This window comes from Colius striatus, chromosome 3, assembly GCF_028858725.1.
Source record: "Colius striatus isolate bColStr4 chromosome 3, bColStr4.1.hap1, whole genome shotgun sequence".
In the NCBI taxonomy this organism is placed as follows: Eukaryota; Metazoa; Chordata; class Aves; order Coliiformes; family Coliidae; genus Colius; species Colius striatus.
Genome location: NC_084761.1, coordinates 12,070,335 through 12,088,408, shown reverse-complemented (window position 1 = coordinate 12,088,408; position 18,074 = coordinate 12,070,335). Strand labels below are relative to the sequence as shown.

Here is an 18,074-nt window from a genome sequence, read left to right as displayed (position 1 = left end):
ACGTTGCTCCCTGCTCACATGTCTTTGTCTTTCTTCCAGCCCAAGCCAGAACTGGTACCATCCTCAGGCAAGCAGAGTTTGTGGGCACAGCTCAGGGAAATAAACAGTTCCTTCTAGAAAATGAGCCTGTAAATTAAACAGTCACAGTGATCTAACTTCTGTGTGCTCATCTGGAGAAGGGCATACAGTCTTCTAATGGGACACAGGTTAATAATGCTACAGTAACAGTAGGATAATGCAGAGAAAGAGCTGTTATAAGGCCATAATTCAGTCAATGAGTTCTGATAACACAATAAACCATGAGAGTGAACACCAACTGCTTGTGTGCCCTGCAAGGCTCTGCCACTGATTTACAACCTCAAGAGATGCCTATCAGCCCATCCATTGTTATCAGGGATATATAAAGCACGAGCACACCCTATTAAATATTAACATTTTTAAAGACTCAGATGTGTTAAAACTCAGCCTGCTCCTTGCTAATGGGTTTTGCTCACCTTGACAAATGCCAGTGCAAAAAGCAATCAAAAGCTTTCCGACTTTGACCTCCTTCCATTTTCCCTAATTGCATTGTTTTATTGGATTACACCCACTCCTTACCATCCTGCACATCAGGTTTTAGCTACAGGCTGGTGGTCAGTATCTCACATGTTTACTGGGCTCATTTTGATAAAACCAACTTCTACTGGATTTCTTTGCATTCACCTGTCAAATCAATGCACATCTACTTCAAAAGTCTCCCAAACAGTGCTTTAAAAAATCAACATTTCACTGCAAAATTCGAATTAAAGGTTCTTGGGTTGAGTTTCTTCCTCCATATCCTGAGCTGAAAGGTTGGATGTGATGGGAAAAGAAAATCTGTGCATGGGATTAGTGCATTGTCTCAATGCAAAGCCTAAGGTGACTATTTCCCACATGTATGAAGCTTTTACCCCTTTTAGTAAGAAACCATTCTCAGGAACTTTGTTGCTTTTAAAAGCTTTGTTCTCAGAAAGAAGAGATGTCATTCCTTCATGGGTCTCCCTCAGTGACAAAAAATATATGGAGATCCTGGGATCTGATGCTGGTAGTGTACTCCATAATATGCCTCTACATAAAATACTTGCACTAAAATCTACTGTGGCTATATCCAGAAGTACAATCTCCCAGGTTCCACAAGAAGCCATGGCAGTCTGACCTAGGAAGTTGGGATGGAGGAGGTCAGGTCATGAAGAATCTATTTTCAAAATCCAACTGAACGAACCAACTGCTCTGACAGAGCTCCAAGGAGCCTTTTGTTCTGTGTCTCTACCTTTAGGCTATCTCATTACAGTACTGCTGAAATTATACTAATCCAAGGGCAATTTTAGGGCATATCATGAAGGATGATTAGTTGGTAGGTATCTACAGAGCCAGCATCTTACTTTTGAAAACCCAGTCTTGATGCAGAGAGAGATGTAGAGAAGAAGATTTAAATACACCAGAATTGCACCTAGCACTGTAAAAGAAAAAAAGTTTGCTTTGGTTTTCAGCGCAGTGTTGCTATTTCTACCATGTTCCCCTCTAACCTGATGGGGCTTTAGTTCAGTCATAACAGAAAATGAGCTATTGTTCTGTACATCTTTGTCAAGCACATACTATATTAAGGCCCTGACCTTACTGGTATGAAGCTATGGTTTCCCTGTAAGTGCAAAACAATAAGATTTCATTAATCATCCACAGCAGAAATCCCTGTTCCCCAGACTATTCTGGCACTATTCTACATTTTTGCTCATCTAGGAACCTGAACTAAAAGGGAGAAAAATGGTTTACAACAGCCCATGGCAGTGATGGAGCAAGAGACCTTATGTAAGAGCTGGCGGTGTGCTCTCTGCGCGAGGGTGAGGCGTAGGAATGAGTGATCCTGGAAGGATGTTTCTCTGAGGTGTGTTCTGTGCCTGGGCTGGGAACAGCAGTCTCAAGGGCACAAATTCCAGTGTCTGAATGTGCTTGGTCTTGTTTAGCTGATTAATTTCTTACAGCTATCCCAAGTCAAGCTACAAAATCCCCATGTACTTCACTCAAAGCCTTTCACAGCTTGTCAACAAATTATTTTCAAATTAGCTACCTGATAATTTGAATCTGTAGGCTCTTCAAAGAGGCGGCATGGTGAGAGGGAGAAAATTATGAAAGTCCCGGAGTTTAACCTGCCCATATAAAGCAATAAATGTTCTGCTCTGTATTAGTCATTTTGGTGCTTCCCAAAGTTATGCTAAGTGTTTAAAAACACCTTCTGAAGGTACATTTGTACAAATGCTGGACAAGCACCAAGAGTGGAGTAAGTTTTCAGTGTGACCTGACAACACTATAAAAAAGCAAACATTTTTTACTGTTACTTTAGTACATAATTAATGACTCTTTACTCCATAATTAATGACTCTTTACTCCATAATTAATGACTAACAGCTCTGATTCAAGCAAAGGATTTTTTTCTTTTTAAATCTATCAAGTTGTGTAACTTAAAGGGGAAGATCCAAGATTTTCCCTAGTTTGGGAGAGGGGCTTCCAATTTCAGCCTTATAATTTTTGGAAAGGGCTCGGGACTCCAGACTAGAGATACTGTAAAACACTGGATGCTTTACAAATGATCTGATCTCTCTTTACAATGAGCACATTTTCCCTGAAACAGCTATTACATATTTCCCAGGTGCTGTGAAAGTCTCTCACTTCTTTGAAAGATGATATGTGAAAAGCATTTGATTCCCTGTTCATGGCACTGCTCTTTGTGGCATTGATTTATTGAATTCTTGTGGAACTCAACGGCTTAATCTGTGAATAAGAGGGTTTTTTTCTTTATACTTATTATCTAACAGGGTTTCATTTGATCTCCTTGGGAAAAATACATACTAAACTGGTAATGCACGTGTATCAGCTTCTAAGACAAACTGTACCTTTAAAAGAAACTCCAGAAGATACAACTAACATTTGCAATAAAAACATAAAGTGAGCAAAAACAAACACCTGCTACTTCACCTGAATTTGGGTGACTACAAAAATTAAGAATCCAAAGAAATACACCAAGTTAACAGGTAACCAAAACATGTGTATAATACAATGCAGGAAGTTGATATAGCTTTTGCATAGAATTGTCGCTGTTTGGGAATAATTCCACCGTGGGAGCCCTGTATATCTTTTTCCTTTGATTTCTTCCTTCATTACATGGGGAACAGCAAGTCAACTACTGTGAGAGAAATTAAGGAACATAATTTGAGCAGTTTGCTCAAAATCAAGTGACTCCATACTTCAGTTAAACTTGTCCAGATAAACCAAAGCTGCTTCTCTGCTGCTCAGTCCTCTGAGATATGGGAGACAGTTTGCTGCATGTATTTATGAAAGAGGAGTATTTCCCTTTACTGTTAAGTGTTATAACGAAGTCAAGTGGAAAAGTGGTAATCACCGTACAAGAAGAAACACCTATTGTTCATAGCCCTTGAAAACATAAAAATAAATCTAACCTTAAATTTCAGGCTACTTATGTAGCAGCTTATGCAGTAGCTTAGATAAAAGAACATGGTGTAATTTTCCATGTACAATTTCAATACTGTAATAAGAAAGCAATCAAAACATAAACAAAATGCACTTTAAATTGGGCTGCAGGTAATATTTCTCTAATGGCTGTCCTTAATAATTGAAGCTGGGCTTTTTTCCTCCCAGTCTCAAATTCTTTCTACTTATCTTAGTCATTTAATTAAAAGAAAATCAACTTAAACCAGATGAAATATCATTTAAAATCAAGTGCAGCTACAGGCAAAGAAGAAAAAAGACCCTAACAGTGTAATTCACACTTAACACTCAGGTGGGTTAAATTAACACCATTTCTCATCCTCCTCTCAGGATGAGATCTAAAGTTCTGCAGGTAGAGGCTGTAAACCCCCAGGCAACAAGGGCTGTTTTTCTTGGTTATCTGTCTTGAGGATCTGGAATGTCACCGTTTCCCAAGCACCTGCCAATGACCACTTGGCTGTAGGACTACCTGGTTTTGCTGGCCTCATCAGCATCGGTGCCATGTGATGGGAAGCTGCCTGCTCACCCATGGTTTGCAGGAGGCATAAAACACCTCTGTGCTGCCCGTCAGGCTTGTGCATGGGTGTTAAACCGTGAGGATTAATGAGGGATGAGCAACCATGACATTCTGATGGCCAAGTTTCATGTCATAGGCTCCTTCTGAAATCTTTTTCCCATCATTTCCAAACGGACAAGTGTGAGAGGACAAACCACTTCCCCTGCCCCTCAGCAGGCAGCCCGCCCTTCCCATTCAGAGACATAACAAGGTTTTATGCCAAGAAATTGTTTTATTTCGCTGAGGCTGACTGCGGCCCGGGTGCGGGGCCGGTCGGATCAGCTCCAGTGTGACCAGAGGCGCCGGGGGCCACCGGCCCGGGCCAACATGGCGAGCGGCGGCAGTGGCGTCTCCATGGCTACCCGCGGCTCGCGGCGCTGACGTCATTCCCGCCCCCTCGCGCGGCCGCGCTGCCGTTGCCATAGCGACGGCGACGCCGTTTCCACAGCGCTGTGGCCCCGCCCCGCCGAACTGCAGCGGTCACGTGTTTCGCTCGATGCGCTCGGCGCTCGCGGGAGCGCCCGACGGGTGGAGTTCGGCTCCCCCCGGCGGCGGCGAGTGTGTGACCGGAGAGACCCCGTCCCGCGTCCTTCCCGCCGGAGATATGTCCACCGCCATGAATTTCAGCAGCAAAAGCTTCAAGCCGCGGCCGCCGGATAAAGGCGCCTTCCCGCTGGATCACTTCGGTGCGGTAACGCGGGGCCGGCCTCCCCGCAGGTGGCGCCGGGCCTACCCCCGCCTCCTCAGGGGGACGCGGGCCCGCTGTGGCCGCCTGAGCCCCGCCGTAGCGTGGCCCTTGCTGTCTGTTTCAGGGGAGTGCAGCGCCTTCAAGGAGCGGTTCATGCAGTGTCTCCGCGACAGCGGCTACGAGAGCGGAGCCTGCCGGCAGCACTCCATGGCCTACCTGGAGTGCCGCATGGAGAGGCAAGTGGGAGCTGGGCCAGGCGGCGGGGGCTGAGCGGCAGCCAGGGCCGGGAAAGTAGCGGATCGGCTTTTGCGGGGAGAGGAAGGGGAGGATTCACGCAGGAAGCTTAGGTCCTTCTAAGAAACGAGTGTACATTATGGCTTCAGCACTATACTTGGCTGATGGTTCTGAGGTAGTGTGGCTGTCCAGCCCGAAGAGTGGCATAACCGCGAGGCCTGTCCCCCTTCTGCATTGCGCAATTGCCTTTCTCAGTGTGAAGCTTTGGGGTTTTTTTTCTGCCCGTGTTTACAAGTTAAAAAAACTAACTTGCTCCATAGTTCAAGTAAAAACCAAAATAAAACAAGATAAAACAACATGTTGGTAGTTGTTTTTCGAGGGATGTTTCCATTCCTGCATTGCTTTGCAGTGTTTTCTGTTCAGCAGGAGTTGGGAGCTCATAGGGAAACACACAAAGAATGTGAAATACCCAAGTGCTTGCATACTCTGTGTGGACTGGTGGCAGAAAAGGCTGCAAATCAAAAACCATTAGATAATCCCTGCAGCAATGCATAGTGGCTCCACAAGTGCTGTCCTAAACCACATGAGCTTACAAATCTGGTAAATGGCACGGATAGAATTTTAGGAAGCTCTCAGGCAGCCTGTTAATTAAATTTAGCGAGTCAAGTCAATCTCTGATGTCTCTTATTCAGCGTCTTATGTCAGGAAACAACACATTTAATTGAAAAAAACGGTGTTGAAGAGGGAAAAATGTACCCTTTTCCCAAAGCTGACATTTCTGAGGCTTTGCCAAGTGCCAGTCTCTCTGAATGGACATCTTGGATATCTTTTGAGTAAATACTATTGAACGAAATAGAGAATACTGCTGTTCTCTTGGCTATAGACTGTGTTCTGCATAATGGTTTTGTTCTTTCACTGTTTTATTGGTTTTTTTACCTTAGGCAACTTATGGCTAACGAACCGCTGGAAAAATTGGGATTTAAAGATCTGATAGATGAGAAATCAGAAGCAAAACCTGAGAAGCTGTGATGAGGAAAGACACCTTCACTCCTCATGTATGGAAAACATAACTCTTATGTAGTACATATTGTACGTTCTATGCAATAGGAAGCGTTTCCTGAAGGAACCTTTTCTCAAAGTTCAGCTCTCTAAGATATTTTTAAATGAGCAAAAGTACTGCCTTTGTCTGCTTCCCTCAAGTATCTCTTCTCTTGTAAAGAAGGAAACTCTTCTTCTTTTTCCTTTTCATTTCTCTAGCCTACTCTTAAAGATCCATATAGATGTTTTGCCTGGGAGAAAGCAATTACTGCCTGAAGTGTTCTCCATGTGTCTGTAAAAACAGTGAAGTCTTATTTTGAAAAGACAACAATGGTGTAGATCTTGAACTATAGATCGGTCTTACGTGGGCATTACTGACATGCTTACAGCAATGACTTGTCGGTTGGAAATAAAACTATTGTGGCACTTGCAAATTGCTTTTTATTAAATACTGGTACTAATCCCATTTTCTGGGATGGTCTCCTTCTCACCCTGCTATAGGAAACAGTTGGGTACTGGGGTGGGGTTTTTTTTTTTAGTATTAGAATCCTTATGGTTGGAAAAGACTTTTAAGATCATTGAGTCCCATCACTCACCTCACACTGCCAAGCCCATCACTAAACTAAACCATACCCCTCAGTGTCTTTTGAACATCTTATAACCTCTGTCTTTGTTGGGAGAGTATTTCTAGTTCCAGGCACCACTCAGGTAGTGATTCTGCTTTCATTTACCATGCCAGCTGTGTTCAACCAACTTTACTTAATCATTTAACTAGGAATATTTCATTGTGAATGTATTCATTTCTCCAAGTAGAGCTGCCACTTGGGTTTTTTGATATCTTTACAGTGAAATCTATGTGGAGATAGGAATGGTAATTATTTGTGCTGTAAGTAACTGTGAGATGTAGTAACTGTGAGATGTACAGGTAAATGCCATTGGACATTCTTTTAAAAACAAATGGTTAATGTTAAAAACCAGAGTAGATCAAGAGTGAGCTACCTCAGAAACAGTGTATTTCTTTCCAAAGCACACAGCTGCAGCCTGCACTTTGAGCAGAGCAGCAGCCAGGTCTGAGTATGTCTGTAAGGTCCCTGGTTGGTGTTTGCGTAAGTTAACCATTTATTATCAGAGCCAGTGGTATTTCTCTCACGTGTACTAATGAAAAGGAGCTTTCTTTTTTCCTAATACTGAGTTCAAGCCAAAATAATTTGGCCTCTTAGCTTCCTAGAAAGCAGGCAAGAAAGTTGTAAGTCTCTGAACGGATTTCCCTCTGTATTTCCTCTCCTTTCCCCTTTGCTGTTTCATTTTCCTTGTTTTTTTTTTTTCCCCCTTTTAACCCTGTGGATCGCTCCTCTGTGTATCTGACTCTCACACAGCAGGTTGAGGGTCAGGGCCTGCAGACAGCGATATACACAGTTTGCCAAGGCAGTTCACCTACACTTTCTCCTTGATTTGATGTCCTCTGCTTGATGTGTCTTGTCTGTCCTGCTGTCTGCTGTTACTCCTTTCACTTCTGCTTCTCTCCGCTGTGCATCTGTTCTCACAGAGACCCAGGTAAAGAACGTATTCTACTCTTCATACTGATGGTTGGAGCTGGGATTTAAATTGTTACTGGGGTCTAATCTGATGGAACAGCCTGCACGTAGCTCAGAGTGGGTTCCAGTTGGAAAAGAATGTTTGCTGGCTGCTGCGTATTTTTATTCTACTTCATTCTACTGTTTAAATTATGTCCTTTGGTGAGATTAGTACATTTATAGAAAAGAAAACAGAGATTTTTTTTTGCTGAAACAGATATTAAAAGACTTTATATGAAACCACGGAACAAGAGCTTTCTTTCAGTGATACCAAGTAAGAATTATTAAAATAATCTCCAGCATCTTCAGAAGAAAGAAATCAAATTTCATGCTTCTGTGCTCCCTGAGTGTTATGAAGCGAGTCCCTGGTAGATATGAAGGAACCCACCAGTGGTGATGGAGCAGTCTGGGCTATTACCAGTGCTAGTTCCATCCTCTGGATGTTACTCTGCACTGTCATTTGACACCAAACAGTTACTTCAGGAGTTAGGTGCGTGTTTTTCCTGAGAGGGTTGATACCAGCTCAGTGTTCCAGGTTATTACAGAGTGAAAGGGGTGAAGGTTTTGGAGCCTTTGAGTGATGGAACTTTGGCTGTTGAGCTGGAGCGATAGTCACCATTTAAATGAAACAGATTACACCCTGAAAGAGTGACCACTGGGCACTGTTTATGGTGACAAAGGCCCAAATTTTGGACCTCCTAGAGAGAGAGATGGAGTGATGGGAAAAGCAGTTTCAAAAAACTTTCTGTCCTGCTGAAGTGAAGAGTGGTCTGTGCCACGGGGAGTGTGGCTGCGCTGTGAGGGAGCCATGGGACCCTGCACTGCAAACAGACAGCAGGCTTCATCCTGCCCAGAACATCTCCACAAGTAGCAATTGCCACCCTAAAAAGGGAATGCTGGAGTGAGACTTTTACACCCTTCAGCAGCCCAGAAAAGATGACCCTCATCCTGTCCATATCCATAGGCATGTTTCATCCTTCCTCCCAGCACAGTGAGTCAGCTGCACAGTACTGTCCCCTTCATGCCAGGGCAAGAGAAGGGCTGGGAGGAGAGAGCTAAAAACTCAGGGAATTGGCAGTGACATGTATTTTCTGACTCTGGCATTAGCTGGAGAAGAGAATACATTCAGTGCGGCTGTAAGAGCTGGTGAGGACCATCAGCTCATCTTGGTTGAGATCCAACATGACAAATAGTGGAAAAACAAGTTGCTAATCAATGGCAAGCCCGAGGTCCGATGACTTTCCCAACTTGCTCTACAGGAGAAGCCTCTACAACAGCAGAGTCATCTGTGAGAAGTCCCAGAATGCTCTGCAATTTATCCCCACTAAGATCCAGATCATCAATTAAAGCCTTTCCATATAAACCTCTTTGTTTTAGCCTTGCTTGTGGGATCCTGGTCAATGCTTCGTTAAAATAAAAGCAGTGTATAAGCCAAAGGAAAGCCTTAAGTTTGTAGTTAATGTTCCTGTTGTGTCCCAAGGAGGAACCTCACCAGAAGCCTGACACCAAATTGGGAAAATCTATGCTCTTGAAATGCTGAAACTGTGTGTCATTGTACGAGCATTGTGCTGTAATCTAAGGGATAGCCTGAAGCAGGAGGGAGTGTTGACTCTGGTGAAGATCTGTGTAAACTGTTAACAGAATAATAGAAATCAATAAGTGAGGATATTGTCATTTTCTTTTCTATAGCTTTTCTTCAGCAAAGCTTAGCTCACATTATAACTCTAGGCACCCTCCTGCTTGGGATTCTGTCCCAGGGAGTCTTGGAGGGCTTTAGGTCAGCAAAGCTTTGCATGTTGGTGCTTTGGAGAGCCTTGCCCACACAATTCCCTCTTTCTTTGCTCAGATTAGAATCAAATGAACCACAAAGAGCTTAACCTTCATCAGCACAGTTATTTACAGTGAATGCTTCAAGCCAGCGGTCAGTATGTCTTCCCCGGAGACCTGGAGCTCTCTAGGTGGATCTCTCCAAACAACTACAATGCCCTGCAGAACAAGGAAGAAAAGGTTTAATAAACATTTCCAAACATAACGATTACAATAAACATTTCTGGCTGTTTTTTCATAAAGAAGCCCGTACAAAGAACCTCCTGTGCTTGTGCTGGAAGCAGGCCACAGTCCAAAGTCCTTTGTAAGAGCACAATGAGCCTGTGCCTCTGTGCTAGGGAAAGATTGCTGCTGCATCTGCCACCTGGAAGTGGGCTACCTGGTGTGGCAGGAGGGCTGTCCCTGCCAGCACCCATGAAGTGGATGTTTGGGGTTGTGCAGTTAGAGGCAATGGGTGTAGCAGCCGACCTTTGCGCCAGGCCCTCTTCCAAAGCCTTCTGCCCGCTTTGTCCTGCCTGTTTCAAGGCCACGGCAGTCCTTGGAGCTGGGCGTTACACTTAGGGCAAGTAGTCACTCAGTTGGTTTCCTTTGGGGCCTTTGCTAGTGATTAGTTGCCCTTTGTGTCAGCAATCTAAATAGCTTTCGCTTACTGCCACTTTCATAGGTTTGGCTCAACCAATGCTAACAGTGAGAAGGGGCTGGATCAGTTGGAGCATCTCTTGGATTTCACCCCATGTTATCTCTGAGCAGGCCTGGAGAGCAGGGGGAGGCAATGCTGTTTCCACTAAGCTGCTGGGACATAACCTGAGGTATATGAGGCTACGAGAGAAGGAGCAGCCTGCTCCCTGGACAAAAAGTGTCTGTAGCATCACTTGTTGCTGTAGACTCTGAAAAGCACCTTGGGTGTTTGAGTTCCACTGGAGAGCAGTATGTTTCTACATTTCTCATCTGTGATTCCTAGGAAGCAAATGACGCTCCTGCTATTATGCAAGAGTGCAGTCATTTCTGGTAGCATATTCAGTGACTCCAGAGGACTTTAGTTACTTTTCTGCCTGGAGGAGATGCTTCTGCTAAATTGAGAATATTGCATATTGTATCAGGTTTCCCACAAAGAAATAAAAATCAAAGCTTTAACTCAGATTAATTTAAAAAAACCCTTGTTTGTAGGGCACATACCAGGGTCCCTTTTCTCTTCCAGGGCATTTCAGTGGAAATTGGGTGTCTGATTAGTCTTATCTCAGTTCTGTTTTTTTTTTCTGTTAACGATTCTGCCTCTGTGAGTATCTGGCAATGCTGCATTTCCGTCAGGATGCAGCAGATTTTCTAGCTTACAGATTTCAAGACAAAATGCCCTCCTTCTGGAATGAAGCTGCCATATGGCTTGAAATGCATAATTGATCGCTGCTCAAAATAGGAGCTTCGTAGAAAGTCACCTCGAAGTCCAACGGCTGTGTGCAGAGAACTTAACAGACCTTGATGCTTTTTTTTGCCCTGGGACTGATGGTGATACAGAAACAGATTTTTATGGCTCTTCCTAGAGGTTCTGATGCTTGTGCTCTCTCTCCAGCACTGCACAGACTGTTTCACCTTTGTATTGTTTATTCCCATTATTCCAGGAGATCTTGGGACTTGCATTAGCAGATGCATAGTCGTATGCTTGCTGGTTCCTGCTGGGCTTGGCTGGATGAAAATCACCACAGACAAGTTTGTCATTCATCATATAGCCCAGCAAAGGCCACAGTTACCTCTGAGTGCAAAACAGTTGAGGTGCATCAAGTCTGGTGGGCTGAATCCATTTCTTACTGTACCATGCTTCCCCACCTCCAGTGGGATGTGTAGCTCTGCAGAAGCAGACTTTCCCAGCTCCCACACAGAGTAGAGTGGGTTCCCAACTGTGGGAAGTAAGTTGTTGTCCATCTGGCTGTGTGTAATGAGCAACACTTTAAACCACCCAGTGTTACAGATGCTTTTCTGTTCAGATCCTTATGAATTATGGCAAACCAGTAGGAGCAGTGGAGGAAAGTAGCCCTGCAAAAAGACAGCAAGAAGGTGAAGAAATCGAGGAGACTGCCCAGAATCACGCAGGCTTTTAACTTCACCTTGATGGTTTCCCAAAGCAGGCAGTGAGAGGTGCTTCTGCAGGTATTTTAGGCAACCGAGTTCTTTGACTTCTTCAGTAACCTTCTAGGAGTTGACAGCTCTGATTTCTGGAGGCTTTCTAGTTTTCTCACTGCTGGCAAGCCCTGCTCAGCAAGAACCTGCTCACATGCCTGGTTGTGAGCTTGCTTGCAAAGCTGCTAATCAAGGATAGCGTGTGGGCAGGCAGTCGCATGGGAGGAGGTGCTCTGCAAGGGAGTCAGGCCCAGTTTTGTTTGCTCAAGTTACATTTTTCTGTTATCAAATCATGTTATGTTTTTCTGCAGGGTTTGGAATCACTGAATCTCCTTAGTGGACAAGGCAGGAGAAGGATAGCACTGCAGAATCTGGGACAGTGGGACTGCCCTGAGGATTTGATGTGATGCTGTGTGCTGCAGCCTGCTTAGAGGAGCAATCTGCTGCCAGGCTACGGAGAGCTTTTCCCTCTGGGTTGCTCTTGTAGCCCCATGGGTGCATGGCTTGCTGGATGGTCAAAAGGGTTTCATTGGACCAAGGAAGTCAGTTTTTGGGCAGGCAGACCTAAATGGGAAAAAAATTCCCACTGGCAGTGAGGAATTGTACAGAAGCTGTGGCTCAGATCGGTGCTGAGAAAATTGCTGGTAACAAGGATGCTGAACCAGGCAGGTGCAAAACCCCACCTTGATAAATGAGCCTTCACATCCCTAGGAACAAGTACCAAAGAGGAAATCCCAGGAGTGTAATGAGACTAGTTGCTTGCATTGGTGTGGTTGCCTCCTTTGGCTTTTGCTCTTCAGGGTGGGTGTGGAAGTTAGGTTGTGCCACCTTCAGCCCATGGATTTAGCGGGCTGTATTTAACGCCTCACTCTAACCACCCATGGCTGTGACACACAGTGCCTCTTGTTTGGCATATCTCCAGTGTACATGAGCATGCTTGGAACAGTTTTTAGATAAGTTTGTTCACCTCTCTTTATGCATACAAATTTCTGTCTGATCTAGAGGTGTTTGTGTAGTCTGTGCAGCCCTGTCCCAGACAAGTATCCATGAGGGAGAGCACAGGCAATGCCATGGATGAGGTGTTAGCAGTCCCTGTGCACAGACATCAGCGTGAATGGTACAAGTGAACAGACTATGGGGTTCCATTTATTTTCCCCCACTCCCCAAACTATGCTACAGACTCCAGTGGAAAAGAGGGACTGTCCACTGACACCTAATAGGACACAGCATGGAGGAGAACACCTCTGTCAGGAGATGCATCTTGGCCTCTTCACGCAGGGAGATGCTCAGCACATGCTGTGCAGCACAGGGGTGTAACAGGAACCAGGTCACTGCAGGGCTTTGGTGACGGGAGATGTGAGGGTTCTGGCCAAAGGGACAGAAATGCTGAGTTCACTGGCTCCTGAAAAAAGGACCAGGTAGGTGAAAAATGAGAGTGTGTCTGGAACATCTACCTCCATCCTCTCAGTGTCACAACAGGAGACTTGCAGGTATGATGGTACCAGCTAGAAGGACTCATTTGAATAGAGAGATTTCTGGCTTGATGGCTTTATTTCAGCATATTTTAGCAAGTAATAGGCAGGAGGGTGATGTTTATCACTGAAATTAGACCTGGTGAGTACTTTGGATCACAGCTCTCATCAGTTGGACTGACTACTTAGACAGTAAATCACTTCAGCAGTGCTAATAACACAGAGTGACGGGTATAGTAAACCCTCTTTTGCAAGAGTAACCTGGTCGTGCTGGCTCTTTGTCTCAGCTTGGTGCTTCTGCTGTAGTTTGTTTATTAAAACTCCTTCACAAAAGTCACCTGGGTGGCTGCTCCAACTCAGCCATCATAATGGCTGTTCCCCTGCCGTTCCCCAACCCGGCTTGGGCTCTTTTTATAGCCTGCTATAAAACTGTTTATTTTTGCACCTGTTTATAAAGGCTTTTCGGCCACAGGGGTCTCCTGATGATGTTTTCATGGCTTCTGGAACAGGGCTGCTCTGTTGTTGCTAGAAATAATTGCTGTTAATTAATTCTTTGCTGATTTTTCTTTGGCAAAGCGTATTGAAATAGACAAATAAGTGAGCAGCATGCTGTGGATCTTGATGTTGTGAGGGCTTTTAGGAGGCAAACAGTGACATCCAAACAATCCTATTATCAGCCAGAGAAAGGGTAAGATGTGGTCCTCAACTTTCTGTGGACAGAGTTAATTGGGGGCAGGCTCAATTACCATCTCCAGCTGTTTGGCAGCTTCCTTCAGGCCATCATTTCTAATCTCTTTCTAGACAAAAACCACAGCTTTGTTTCTGTCTAATGCTTTATTCAAATCACAGCTCAGCAACGTTGCAGAAAGTGATGTGGTGTCAGATGTCTGAGCTGGACCAGCAGCTGAGGGCAGCAGCCTGTGATACAAGACCGACTGCTGGGACCTATAATTGCCCCATTTTCTCTTTTCCCCTGTGCCCTTTTGAAACAATTTGTCTTCTTTCTGAGGGATTCAAGCTCTGCTCCAGACACTTCCAGACTAGAAGTTATGTGCTGGGCTTGAGCACCTCTGTCCTATTTCTTCTCCACCATGCTCTTGGCACTCGGTCCCTGATAGGAACAGCTACTGATTCCCAGGACTGCCAGAGCAGAGAGCAGTTGGCTGGGCTGCTTCCGTCTCCACCCTGTAACAGGTCATCATGCAGTCCAGTCTCTCTCTTGAATGTCTCCAAGCTGTTCCTGGAAGGGTGAGCCATTTGAGCCAGGAAGAGATTTAATTATTGGAATTGAGCAAAAGCAATTTCCATTAGAAGTGCTTGCCCTGTAGGCTGCACGTCGAACCTGTCCTGCTGCTGTCTCTGACTCAGGCTGAATTGATGATGGCCTGCTCTGAATAATCACTTTGACTTTTCTTGGAGGAGCTGATACTCTTATATATTAATCTTTTCACACATATGTTAGCTTTCTCCATACAGAGCTTCCCCTGGCTTAAGTATTTTAATTAGTATAATGGTGAATTTATACTTTAATTAGTATAAATAGTGAATAATGCTAAAAGCAGTGGTCTGCCACTGGCATAGGTGAATTATTGACTTCAGCGGTCTAATCTAATTTCTCTGAGTCAGAAGAGAGCCTGTCATTAGGCTGTAGAAATCAACATAGGTCCAGTTAGGTACCTGGTTGCTGCCATGGAGCAAATTCTGCATGGACCTGTTCCCTCCACATCCTATTTTACATTGTATGAAACGGGTCCAGTGCAACAGCAGCAGGATTGCTGCAGCACAGCATCTCCTGTGTTGACATTTACCAGTATACTGTGGAGCAGACATACAAACATCCAACATTCTCAAGCTATCAATTACCCCCCCATTCTCTAGGATGTCTTTTGGATATCAACTACCCCTGAAGGATGACTAAGCAGCCCCTGTGCCATATACTGATTCCCAAACCAGCCCATCATTGCCATGAGCCTGGCCAGAGTGCAGGCAGACAAGAAAGAATGTCCTGAGCACGTGATAGACAGATTCAGAGAAGTGGTTGATGCTACTTTCCTTTTCACTGGGGTGCAGCCCTCTGAAAGCACTCCTCAGCTCCAGGGTGCTGCAGAAGCCGAAAGGAATAGTGTTTGTGTCAATGGGCAGAGAAATTTTGCTCTTCACTCCCTTCTTGTCCTTATTCTCCCCATTTCTTCTCCCTTACAGAAGATCTGTGAGGTCTGATGTGCATAATTTTATCTGCATGGCTGTTAAACCATGAGAGTAAAGGACTTTCCTTTTTTTTTTTTCACGCTGGCAACACCAGGCTTTGCAGCAGAGTTAACCACTATGCAAATGTTCTGAAACCCTGACCTGCAAATCACTACCCACTGAGGTACTTTCAGAGTTGCACAACACCTTTTCTTTGAGGGCCAGTGCAGAGCAGCTCTGCAGACATGGGATTTCAGCCTGTTATTTCTGCACCCTTGCATCATTTTCTTTTGCATCATCCTCTTCAACTTAAGCAATGCATCCTAACCATGCAGATGCAGTCAGTGTGCTTTTCACTGTTCAGCAGGAGAAAAATCCCTCGGGGTCCGTAAAGATATTTGCTCAAAGTCAGAGCAAGTTGGCACCAGTGTCAGATTTTCCAGTTCAAGAGTTTTTAATTGCCCTGGTGTGAGCTCTCTGCTCTGTGGCATTCCTCCCTCCCAGCTATAGCCACTCCTGATTTAACTGGATAACCTAGAAAAGAAGATGTATTGTTCTGTTTGGGTGGGTTTTTTTAACAAAAACCTCTAGGATTTCAGTTTCTTTCTTCTTTTCTTTCTTTTTCTTTCTTCTTTTGAACAGGAAACCGTACTGCAACGGAAATGAGCTGCTTTAGCATGGGTGCGGGTGGCCAGTGCTATGGCTCATTCACACAGACCTCCAGCTGCCAAGAGCTGCCTCCCCTGTGCTGCTGAGGAAGCCTAAGGGATCCAGCCCAGTGTACCTGCTACTCCTGAGAGTTTTGCTTGAATGCAGTTGCAGGGGCATGAATTATTGATATTTCTGTTAAGGTTTGCTGTTCAGACAGGAATTTTTAATGCTTCCACGTGTTATGCTGTGAATTCACATAAAGGGCTGAGTATTTAATACCCTTTTATTTGCATGGTTGTGACATTGATTTAGCTATTTCAGGGCTGGGGCTGCAAAATTACCTAAAAAACAGTGTAAACAGCTCTTTATGAACAAAACAAGGCAGTACAGGGGTGAAAGGAGCTAATATGGAAGGGCAAGGAGAAAGTATAGTTATCTCTGTGCATTTTCAGGGCCTAACCACAAAGATGATGAAAAGGTTTCCAGGATTTTCTGAGCATCCTTTGCCCTGACCTCAGAGTCTGGCATTTCCAGAGGCTGCCCTTGCTGCCACTATGTTTAGCAGCTCGGGAGATGGCATTAATAACAGCCGTTTCTAAGGCAACAACCTTGTGATTTAGAAAAGACTGAGTTAAAAGTGTGTATGTTTACAAACAAACACATTTCACACATAAATATGGAAGTATTTATATACATATGTATATAAATTTGATATCAGACTTAACAAGTCACTTAGCAGGGGAGAGACAGAAAGCATCTGAATGAGGGTGACACATTGACAGTGACAACCTGTCTTGGGAAAGTTTGGCCAGGGACTTTGTGAGAAGCAGGAGCCAATTCATTAAGCCTTCCCCGAGAGGCTGTACCCACAGCAAAAAAAAAAGTGGGGAAAAGCTCAGATGAGGTGGCAGCTCCTGTTGGCACAGACAGGAGGGAACAGTCTGAGGTAGACAAGCCTGAGCAATGCTGCCCTTCAGCCTCTCAGGAGACTGCCAGCCCCACTGTGCCAACCTTCACCCTTACCTGTGTGGGATAGTCAGCTCTGACCTTGTTCCTGCTCCACACCAGGAATCATAGGCCTTGAGAGCCAACATCCATCAGGAGGACCTCACTGCCTGCCCTGGGTCAATGCTATGCTGACTAACGCTGGAGCAATAACCAGCCACTTAACCATGGATAAACCAGAGCAAATCTGTGGATATCATAGGATCATAGAATTATCAGGGTTGAAAGGAACTCCTAGAGCTCATCCAGTCCAACTCCCTCCTAAAGCAGGTTCCCCTCCTTTATGTCACACAGGAACACACCCAGATGAGTGTGGAAACCTCCTGAGATGGAGACTCCACACTGTCCCTGTGACAGGGCTCCTTCACCTGAACAGCAAAGAAGTTTCTCTTTGTGCTTAATTGGAACTGTTTGTGTTCCAGCTTGTGTCCATTACCCCTTGTCCTGTCACTGGACACTACAGAAAAAAAGTGCCTCCTCATCCTCTTGACATCCACCCTTTAGCTATTTTTAATTGTTAATGAGGTCCCCCCTTTAGATACTTGTAAGTGTTAATTGGGTCCCTCCCCCCGCCAGTCTTCTCCAAGCTAAACAGCCCCAGATCCTGCAGCATTTCCTCATAAGAAAGATGTTCCCTTGTACCTGTGAAAGATGATTCCCTTATATGTATGAGAGTGAACTGAGCCTTTGATTTTCCACTGAACAAAAGTTTATCTTCAATTCTGGCTCATTTAGTTCCAACTTTGCTCCTTCTCCCTTCCCCTACGTGGGCTGTTTTTTTCCCAATGTGAAGTCTGGAGTAACTGTGATGGGACTTAAATGCCAAAGGCCACTGGAGATCGACCCTTGCTGGCCCCTTCTCCTGCTCTGCCTATGCTTTACGGAACACTTTCTTTTCGTCACTGACAACAGGCTCTGTTATATTTGATTTTATTACAAGATATAAATTTCTGTCTGCAGCCCTGGCTTCCAGCGTGAGGAGTAGAGAGAGGGATTGCCTAGCAACCAGGAGGACGAAAAATTAAGGGAATCAATAAGTCTTAATGGAAAGCTAAACAGATACTTTAAAACCAATCCCCCTCCCTCCTCCCAGCTCCTGCCCTCAGTAAGTTCATGATGACATGCAGCATCCTGGTTATCACATGAAGAATCCAGCAATTGCATGTTCTGGAAAAGCTTAGGTAAAGCTCTGATCCTGTAAGCATTTACAT

The 18,074-nt window shown here is 44.7% G+C and overlaps 1 protein-coding gene across 4 annotated transcripts; it reads left to right on the top strand.

Moving 5' to 3' along the window:
* The first annotated feature begins 4,552 nt into the window (after positions 1 to 4,552).
* Positions 4,553 to 16,110, top strand: LOC133625226 (cytochrome c oxidase assembly protein COX19). Of its 4 annotated transcripts, none has more exons than XM_061994063.1 (4): positions 4,553 to 4,761; positions 4,888 to 4,999; positions 5,939 to 6,052; positions 15,850 to 16,110. In XM_061994063.1, the coding sequence occupies exons 1-3, from the start codon at positions 4,572 to 4,574 to the stop codon at positions 6,024 to 6,026; spliced, it is 390 nt and encodes a 129-aa protein (XP_061850047.1). In that variant the 5' UTR covers positions 4,553 to 4,571; the 3' UTR covers positions 6,027 to 6,052; positions 15,850 to 16,110. The 4 variants fall into 4 exon arrangements, with proteins under 4 accessions (XP_061850047.1, XP_061850048.1, XP_061850046.1 ...); XM_061994064.1 differs by lacking the exon at positions 15,850 to 16,110 and adding an exon at positions 6,255 to 6,469; XM_061994062.1 differs by lacking the exon at positions 15,850 to 16,110 and adding an exon at positions 9,456 to 9,627 and having other exon boundaries at positions 4,554 to 4,761.
* Positions 16,111 to 18,074: the final 1,964 nt, after the last annotated feature.

Excerpts from the sequence above, each read along its gene's own strand:
- LOC133625226 (XM_061994063.1), top strand. The coding sequence starts at position 4,572 with ATGCGCTCGGCGCTCGCGGGAGCGCCCGACGGGTGGAGTTCGGCTCCC. Across the intron at positions 4,762-4,887 it reads CTTCCCGCTGGATCACTTCG|GGGAGTGCAGCGCCTTCAAG; the intron begins GTGCGGTAACGC and ends TGTCTGTTTCAG. Across the intron at positions 5,000-5,938 it reads CTGGAGTGCCGCATGGAGAG|GCAACTTATGGCTAACGAAC; the intron begins GCAAGTGGGAGC and ends TTTTTACCTTAG.